Here is a 10,161-nt window from a genome sequence, read left to right as displayed (position 1 = left end):
ACGTCTGCTGAGTGGATACAGCGGTAAACTGTTTTGGAATAGTTACGACCAGTCTAACTTTCATGTGAACGTTTTTTAATATATTTATTTAGTTATTTATTTTAAAATGGCGACAAGGAGCGCTGTGGCAATAGCAGAGCTTGGCTTTCGCTTTCGATGTGAGGGCGAAGAAGAGACAACCCGGAAGTTTACATCAACAACGTGGGTTTAGGTTTATGCTGGAAATCATCAGGCACTAACATTATTTAAACTATTGTAAGTAAATTATTTAAATAGTGTGATCGCCAATATTTTTAAAACTTAGGTTTGTTCCCGAGGTTGTTTACACAATCCCAATGAAGGAAGTAAAGCAGCAGCGTTCCTCCCTCTTTCTAGAGGTCTGTTGCCAAAAAGAAGAACCCCGTCTTCCTCTGCACTCTTCTATCGCCTTCTTCCTTCTGTCCTACTGTGACTGTGACTATTTCAAAGTCCACCTGGTCTCCAACAAGCCTGACAGCTCAGAGACTCTTAAAAGTCAGCTGCCAGAGTGCGTGGACGTGCGGGACATTCGGCCGGAGGATCTTCCCCAGTTGGTGAGGGGCTGCCGTCTCCCTGCTGTGTTGGACGAGACCGGAAGGCTGTGCAGGGCTGGTCTGGCCGTTGTCTTGAGGCATATCATCAACAAGACCATCGAGGCAGATCCCTCCAGGAATGATGTGCTAGCACTACTGGGCTTCAAGAAGACTTGTCTCAAGGCTTGTGCTGAGGTGAGAGCGTGTGCTATGTTGTGATTGTGCAGTGCACAGGTACACAGCCAATATAATGCACCTATCAACAAACCAGCAATTATGGGGATATTTGCAGGTATAATTTAGTTTGGAGCTGGCTGATGAGTTGTATATATATGTAACCCGACTGTCGTCCGCATGTTCAGCGCAGCTCTTAAGGCAGAGGGAGTGAGGTTTACCAACGTACACTTGCACAGCTTCACAGGCTGGCATCTGTTACATATACACACCTGAACAAAATCTTAAATTCAAATTTCACACTGGTGGGTTGTAACCAGCTGGTAAGTAGAGCATCAAAATGCAAAACAAAGAAAAAGGATCAAGAAAATTGGTGGAAATTTATTGGAAACTGCATTTAAACTCATACAGGTCAAGGCAGTCTGTAAGTATGCTTTGACCGGATTCAGATGATCACATTCACACCTGACCAAACAAACGGTACTAGCAGGGCAAATGCACCAGCGTTCGTTTTAACTGAACCAACCATGTCTAGTGTGAATGCAGCCTACTATGTCTACTATAAGAAATTTGGTTACATCTAAAGCTTCAACAAGTAATTGATTAATCGATGATTAATTGGTTATCCAAATAATCGACAGCTACACTCCTGGTTAAAATTTGAAGACCAGTTGAAAAATTGCAATAATTTATATTTTGAACGTAAGGAAGTTCTAAGTAGAACTTCAAAAGGCTTTCTCTCTGTGAACGCGGTTGGATTGTTGGGCTGCATCAGCAAGGCCTCTCGCAGTGCACCATTGCTGCTGAGTTTGGATGCAGTAAGACAGTCATTTGAAACTTCTTAAAAGGTCCTGAGGGTTATGGAACACAAAAGTCAAGTGGTAGACCCAAAAAAATGTCACTGGGCCTGAGTTGGAAGGTCCGACTGGCTGTCCGTCAAGACACGGACTGATCCTCGTTCCAAATGAAGGTTGTTACTGATGCTGAGCGCAGTCCAATAACCCATCTTGCATGTTTTCCTGATCTAAATCCAATTGAGAACAATTTGGTATAGATGGCAAGGGAAGTTTACAAAAATAGACATCAGTTCCAGACAGTGGATGCCCTCCGTGACGCTGTCATCGTCACTCAGAACAACATTCCTACTAGCCTTCTGGATACACTGACATCAAGCATGCCCAAACCAATCTTAAACTTTTGATCAGCTAATGAACAGTTTCACTAATTGCAATAAATTGGTTACTAAAATTATTTTGGTCTCACTTCCGTTTCTTTTTTTTCCATTTTGAAACTACTTAGAACCTTTCCTAACATGCAATTGTGCAAAATGTAAATTCTTGCAATTTTTCAACTGATCTTAAAATTTATATCAGAAGTGTATTTTGTTATTCAATTAATTTTTAATTAATTAATTTAAAAATATCAATCTCTTCTGATTTCAGCCGCTCAAAAGTAAATGTAGTAAACAGACATTATCTTTGTGTTTTATGCAAAACAAGATATTCATCAAGATAGGCACTCAAATTAGCCTTGACTTTGAAAAACTGTGATTTATGCCTCTTTTCTGATATGTTGCGGACCAAACTACTAACTGTTTGTGTTTGTTTCATATTGATTTGGTCCGTCTGGGTCGTAACCAATTACTCGATTAACAAGCTTAAGATAAATTGACTAATAAAGTAATCGTTAGTTGCAGCCCTACTTACAACTGCTGGTTTTCAACCTATTGTATGTGTATGACGTTTCAGGTGAGCAAATGGACAAGGTTGTGTGAAATTGGCATTCCGTCAGCTGTTGAAGACCACATCCGAAACCCCCCTATCCAACTCCATACTCCACCCATCTCCATCCTCACACTGGAGCAAAGGCTGGCCGAGCCCGTCAAGGTCCACAACGACGATAAAATACGCAGACAAAAGCTCCAGGAGCAGAGGCGAAACACAAAGAATGACGACGACCCCACCAATGGGAAACGCACGGATTCTGACCCCCAGTCCAGTACGCCACCTGAAGGACTTGAGCTCAGGGCAGCTCTGGCTAAGCTGTCTGTAGCTGCAGGTCCTTCTGTGCCCACCAGAGAGTGCTCTGAGATTCGGAAAGTGAAGACCAACGACCTGCCTGAGCTGGAGCATGTCTTTGCAGAGGGGCTGTACTTCACTCTGACTGATGTGGTCCTGCTGCCATGTATCCATCAGTACCTGGTGAGTGTCTGTTAATGATTAAGGCGTGTCTGTGCCAATACATAACATGGAGCCTCTTTATACTTAATGCATCACCTGAAGTAAGACGCCAACATGCTGAGCTAGAAAGAAAAGTTTAATCCATTTAAAAGACATCTCATTGCATCTCCCTTTAAACTAAAATCAATAGCTGACAGATCTTTCTTCATGCAAAGTGCAGATACTCACTCGCTGTGTGTTGTCCCATTATTTTTAATGAACGTGTTGAGTTTTTCCCCATAGCAAATAATGGGAATATAACTAATCTGTGACAAGAGTACAAATAAGTTAACCTTTGTAAAATGTAGCAAAACAACAACCGCAAAAGGGTCTGTGTTAAATCTGGTAGCGAGTGAATGCTGATGGCACTAATTCCAAGGCTTTGTGCAACTCTAGAGGTGTGTTTTAAAAAATAAAAGTTTGGTCCGAATTCTGAATTGTACGACCTCAGGGGCTTATCAATACTCTATGTTTTTCCTCGGGTTGCCAGCCTCAACCTCTATTTCACCCTCCAGCCGTCAGCAGCTATTCCTCCATGTCAGGAATGAGCCCAAGTTCCCACAATGAGGTTCTTAGAAGTCAGTTGAGCTCCAGTGGTTTCCAGTTTCACACTCGGCCTAGCGTGTCTCCTCTGGATGGCCGCCGTCACGCAGAAGCACAACAGCTTCTTTCCGCGGCGGCCCACTTGTCGTACTGCCGAGCGCAAGTGTAATCACTGCTGCTTTGATTATGTATCTTTTTGGGTCTACATTCTTCCCGCTTTGTCCGCTTATTGACCATGGTTTGATGTGAAATGAGTCCTTTATTTAATCCGCCTTGCTTATTTCTTTAATAGACTTCCCTCCCAGGCTCTGCTTCCATCACTCTGCACCACCTCCCCCACCTGCTGCGCTGGTACAGTCGTGTTCAGGAGGTACCCGGGCTGTTGCGGGCCGCAAAAGCCTGCGGGATAACGCTGGTCACCACCGAGGCTCTGTTATCCTGCCCCGCGGGCTCTCCACCATCAGTTGAGGGCAGCCCTCTGAGTCAACTGGAGCCTGAAGAAGACACGAGCACAGGGATACCTTTTGTTGGCGGCCCCCGACCCACCATGTCCAAACTTAAAGTAAACCTTTTTGCTTTCTCATTTACACTTTTAAATTACATATTTGTTTAAGAAATCCTTTGGTGACCACATATACTGTAGGCACAGCACCCTCCATAAATATTGGCACCCCTGTGTGTTCTTCTAACTTCTAATGAATAATTTTTTTTCTAAACAGTATATGACCACAATGGGAAAAAAAGAGGAAAATCGAAAATTTAATTAAAGTGCATTTTAAGAAAATAAAAAAATCACACATGAAGAAATAATTATTTTACATCAAATCATGTGAGCCACAATTAATAGCACCCCTGATGTTTTAATTTGTGCAGCTCCTTTTTGCCAACAAAATGGCACCTCATTTTCTCCTATAATATTTCACAAGATGGGAGAATACAGAAAGAGGGATCTTCGACCATTCTTCTTTGCACAGTCTCTCTAAATCATCCAGCGACCTGGGTCCTCTCCTCTTCAGCTCATTTCACAGGTTTTCAATGGGGTTGAGGTCTGGGGACAGAGATGGCCATGGTGGGAGCTTGATTCTGTGTCTGGTGAACTATTTCTGTGTAGTTTTGGCCCCATGTTCAGAGTCATTATCTTGCTGAAAGACCCAATTACGACCCATCTTCAGCTTTAGGCAGAGGCCACCAGATTTAGCTTTAAAATGTCCTGGTATTTCAAAGCGTTCATGATGCCATGCACCTTAACAAGGTTCCCAGGGCCTTTTAAAGAGAAACAGGCCCACAGCATCACCGATCCTTCCCATTACTTCACAGTGGGCATGAGGTGCTTTTCTGCATACTCCTCTTTTGAGTTACGCCAGACCCACGTAGAGTGTTTGTTGCCAAAAAGCTCTATCTTGGTCTCATCTGACCAAAGCGCACGGTCCCACTTGAAGTTTAGCCAACTGCACACATTTATGTTTATGACTGGGAGTGAGACAAGGTTTTTTCCATGCATGCCTCCCAAACAGCTTTTTGGCATGTAGATAGCACCTGGTGGTTGTTTTGGAGACTTTGTGACCCCAAGATGCTACCATTTGTTGCAATTCTTGAACAGTGAGCTTTGGAGCATTTTTTAGTTCTCTTACCATCCTCCTCACTGAGCGTTGTGGCAAAATAAACTTGCGTCCTCGTCCAGGCTTGTTTACCACTGTTCTGGTGGTTTTAAACTTGTTACTGATTCCTCTGACAGTAGATATGGGCAGGTGCAGGTCAGCGGCTATTTTATGACTTGTGAAGGTCAACGCACATCTGCCTTACTTGAATAGTGTATTCCTTTTTCTTTCCTATGTTGAAGAGTGGGTAAGAGAAATGGCTTCTGTGTCACGTCATACTTATACCCCAAAGAAACAGGAAGTGATTAATTACTAATTACTGTAAATGTTCCAAGATACTCTGATCAACTTTGTAAACTACTGTAGAAATGACAGAAATACTTCAATTAAATTGATTTCCTATTTTATTTCATTTATTTAATTTTATGAAAAATAATTATTTCTTAGTCAGGGATTTTTTTAATTTTCTCAAAATTCACTTGAGATGAAGGTCACATTTTTCTCCAATTTTCAGTATGGTCCTATATTTCTTAGGAAAAAAAACAAATTATTAGAAGCTAAAGAACAAATCTTAACCAGGGGTGCCAATAATTATGGAGGGCACTGTATATGACAATTGAGAGTGTACTACTAGCTTGCAACCAGCAGAGGTGCTGTTGTTTCATTGAAGTATTCATATACACTGCTCCAAAAAATTAGAGGAACACTTCGAAAACACATCAGATCTAAACTGGGGGAAAAATGATCTTGAATATCTTTCCCGATAATAAGTAGGTGATATATTAGTAAGAAAATGATGCCACATAATTTGATAGAAATGAAAATGATCACCCTATAGAGGGGGGAAATCAAAGACACCCCAAAAATGAAAGTGAAAAAATGATGCAGCACACTGGTCCATTTTGCTAAAATGTCATTGTAGCAACTCAAAATGATTCTCAGTAGTTTGTGTGGCCCCCATGTGCTTGTACGCATGCCTGACAACGTCGGGGCATGCTCCTAATGACACTACGGATGGTGTCCTGGGGGATCTCCTCCCAGATCTGGACCAGGGCATCACTGCGGTACCTGGACGCATGGAGGAGATTCCAGGAGACAGGTAGTTCCTCCAGGAGAGCTGGACAGGGCCGTAGAAGGTCCTTCAACTCTGAACAGGATCGATATCTGCTCTTTTGTGCAAGGAGGATCAGGATGAGCACTGCCAGAGCCCTACAAAATGACCTCCAGCAGGCCACTGGTGTGAATGTTTCTGACCAAACAATCAGAAACAGGCTCCATGAGGGTGGCCTGAAGGCCCGACGTCCTGTAGTGGGCCCTGTGCTCACTGCCCAGCACCGTAGAGCTCGATTGGCATTTGCCATAGACCACCAGAATTGGCAACTACACCACTGGTGCCCTGTGCTCTTCACTGATGAGAGCAAGTTCAACCTGAGCACATGCGATAGACGTGAAAGGGTCTGGAGATGCCGTGGAGAACGTTATGCTGCCTGCAACATCATTCAGCATGACCGGTTTGGTGGTGGGTCAGTGATGGTCTGGGGAGGCATATCCCTGGAAGGACGTACAGACCTCTACAGGTTAGATAACGGCACCCTGACTGCTATTAGGTATCGGGATAAAATCCTTGGACCCATTGTCAGAACCTACGCTGGTGCAGTGGGACCTGGGTTCCTCCTGGTCCACGACAATGCCCGACCTCATGTGGCTAGTGTATGCAGGTAGTTCCTGGAGGATGAAGGAATTGATACCATTGACTGGCCCCCATGTTCACCTGACCTAAACCCAATAGAACACCTCTGGGACATTATGTTTAGGTCCATCCGGCGACGCCAGGTTGCTCCTCAGACTGTCCAGGAGCTCATTGATGCCCTGTTCCAGATCTGGGAGGAGATCCCCCAGGACACCATCCGTAGTCTCATTAGGAGCATGCCCCGACGTTGTCAGGCATGCGTACAAGCACGTGGGGGCCACACAAACTACTGAAAATCATTCTGAGTTGCTACAATGACATTTTAGCAAAATGGACCAGTGTGCTGCATCATTTTTTCACTTTCATTTTTGGGGTGTCTTTGATTTCCCCCCTCTATAGGGTGATCATTTTCATTTCTATCAAATTATGTGGCATCATTTTGTTACTAATACATCACCCACTTATTATCAGGAAAGATATTCAAGATCATTTTCCCCCAGTTTAGATCTGATGTGTTTTCGAAGTGATCCTCTAATTTTTTTTAGCAGTATATATATATTCATATATACATATATTCTTATGTATACAATAGGGGTGTAACGACATCTCATGAGATTGAAACGTGATGACATTTCTCATTTGGAGAAAAGCTGCCAGAAGCCAATCAGACTGTGAACTATGGCATTGCTACTATGAATGGTAATGGACGTCATATGGAAGTGGCAGTGTGCAAGGCATTATTGGAAGCTCACGTTAGGTGCTTTTCACACACTATAAACCTTGCAATCCAACCTACCTTGGTGTTCCCAGCATCAGGGAGTAACATGTGGAATGGATATTTTTTCCATCTGAGTTAAACAGCTGCCACACGTGTTAATGTCCAAGCAGAAGCTGTAGTTATTCTACACTTGATCAAAGTTATTAGATTTTTTGGAATTAAAACATGTAAATTTTTGGACTTGTCTGCAGCCTTAATCACTGTTACCATTACTCACCATCAACACTAATAATGGCAGCTCTGGGTCTTCTCAGAGCGGGTGTCCGACTACATGCACCATGGTGGCCACAGCAAGTGCCTCCCTCCACGGAAGTGTGTTCACTGTCCGTGCATTTTTATTGAGAGCGGCTGCTGAATAATTTGTCACGGGGCCAACGAACGTTGCGAGCAATTTTATAAAGAAGGTGAGAAACTCTATCAAATTCGATGTCACCAGGATGTACAGGAAGTTTGCATCAACAATAAATTCCATCCATTTGTCATTTTTAATGATTGTTTTTTTGCATGTAAAACTATAATTATTCTTTATAAAATGTATTTTTTGTTCATATTTTTGGGTTTCTGGAACAGATGAATTGCATTTATATTATTTTCTATGGGAAAAATTGCCTCAGTTTTTGTACGTTTTGGTTTTCATTTAATACTTTGGAACAAATTATGAACAAAAAGCAAGGTACCACTGTATATTAATTATTATTATTATATTGTTGATTATGCTGAAAATTAGTAGGCCGAATGTGCATTTGTTAATGCAGCGATGATATGCTCAAACCAATTTCCATGTACGTAGAACAGGTTGGCATGACCGCTAATATCTAGTACTAAACAATAAATATCGTTTATATTTTCTTTTAATTGACGTTTTGCATTCACAATGGGTTCTGCCATTGTTGTTGATGTCATGTTTCCTCATTGGAGGTTGAAAACCAGTACGTTTCCATGCACTAAATTAGTCAGATTACTGAAATAATCTGGTTTTCACACCTCAGCGTTATGTCCCTGTTTATATGCACTATCTACACTGCAATTATTGGCCATATGCGAGATGTTTTGATGTTTTAGAATGCGTTCAGCACGGGTAAAGGTTTGGCTTTTTCGGTTGACCTGTTACGTCACATATAAACAAAGCATCTCGGCCAGCGTTGCCAAATTTGCTTAATATGGGTGACTTTGGGGTTGGTTTTTTGTAAACATGCATGCAACTCCAAGTTTCCTGTTGTTTGGGGGGGTTGTAAAGTCGGTTGCAAATTGCCAATTTCCCTGTTGTTTTTGGCTTGATTTCAGAGAGCTTGTCGCTTGTTTCCCTCGCGAGACACGGCAACCGTGTCTCCGCTGCAAATGTGCATAAGAAGGAGTTCTACAAGCTACATGCGCTATCAACCGTGTTGAGGGATTACGTAAAACAGTTACCTTCCAGACACAACTGTTGCCCTCTGTTCAATTTACGATGAGCATCTTGAGTCGGATGACTTGCAATTTTGCAATTTGCACAGAATTTACACGTCACCGCAGTGTGATGGGTACTTTTTACATCACACAGTACGACTGTTTTGCCTGCTCCGTTTATATGTACTGTAAGTTATGTCTTTAATAGCCACTAACGGTAGACACAGTTGTCTGGTTTTCCCCACAGCCATGATCTACCCGGCATCAATTTAGATAGCTAAAGATACAACAACCGAACATTGACGCGTATTAGCTTGAACATCTACTAGCAATGCGTCTGTGTAGCCTTTCCCTCGATCAATGTGCATAAAGAAAACTTTTAGCATTTTTTTCACAATCATGACCCACCTGGCCACAATTAATTCCGGGTTAAATCCCGCCGTAGAGACTGGGTGTGTGCAGAATGCCAGCTTCGCTCCAGTAGCACACACGTGCAAGAGAGAACTAGGTACAGAATGTTAATCTGACTTTTAAAAAACCAAACATGATCTAATGAAGGTGTTTACATGCGTGTTTAAAAGCTACTTTTACACCAATTCATGCAATAATCAATAAATAAATAATATAAATGGAAATGTCCCAGTTTCGTAAAAATGCAACATTAACCGACCAATTATTGGTTCCTGGTTCTGTGTGGTGGACCTTTCCTTTGTTGCATTAGTGACTTAAACAGTGAAAATCTGTAACAATTATCCAGATCCTCACCCAAACCTCCTTGGCTCATGCACCATCCAGTCAAAACCACTGCTGTGAAAAAGATCATTAAAACATCAAAGGTACAGATGGCCTAAGACTTTTGCATGTACTTACCCCTAATGCTTCATTAGCTGATTTTCTCTGCAAAAATAAGTTCAAATGCAGCTGCTCATTTACACATCTCACATGTATTATCATCTTTCATTTCCACCGACGCAGACAATTTGTGCCTTCAAGGATGAATCTCTAGTCTCATGTTTTGGCTCCTGGCAGACTTCCTTAATTGTAGAATGCTTCCTCCCTCTGGCAGCGCTCCGCTTCAAGTGCCTTCATTCATTGAATTAACATTTTAAGAGGGCTTTATTTATAGGCTCTTTTTTTGACGACAGTGCGATTATTATTATGTTTTTTATTGGACAAGGGGATAAAAATTACCTTTTCAAAGTAGAATAATACAATCTGCGCT

The 10,161-nt window shown here is 42.1% G+C and overlaps 1 protein-coding gene across 5 annotated transcripts in view; it reads left to right on the top strand.

The window, feature by feature from the left end:
• The first annotated feature begins 2 nt into the window (after positions 1-2).
• Positions 3-10,161, top strand: part of gstcd (glutathione S-transferase, C-terminal domain containing) — a 61,174-nt gene continuing 51,015 nt past the window's right edge. For 3 of the 5 annotated variants that reach the window (XR_008570652.1, XM_054778715.1, XM_054778714.1), the window contains exons 1-3: positions 5-746; positions 2,474-2,926; positions 3,780-4,049. Coding sequence is in view for 2 of the 5 variants with exons in the window: in XM_054778715.1 (XP_054634690.1) it covers positions 336-746; positions 2,474-2,926; positions 3,780-4,049 (1,134 nt within the window). In the remaining 3 variants the exon portion in view is untranslated. Of the gene's footprint in view, positions 747-2,473; positions 2,927-3,779; positions 4,050-10,161 lie in introns of all 5 variants that reach the window. The other 2 variants (XR_008570654.1, XR_008570653.1) reach the window with 1 other exon arrangement.

The sequence above is a fragment of the Dunckerocampus dactyliophorus genome, chromosome 6, assembly GCF_027744805.1.
Source record: "Dunckerocampus dactyliophorus isolate RoL2022-P2 chromosome 6, RoL_Ddac_1.1, whole genome shotgun sequence".
NCBI classification, from domain to species: Eukaryota; Metazoa; Chordata; class Actinopteri; order Syngnathiformes; family Syngnathidae; genus Dunckerocampus; species Dunckerocampus dactyliophorus.
The sequence above is the reverse complement of the archived record's forward strand: the minus strand, read 5'-3'. Positions and strand labels throughout refer to the sequence as shown.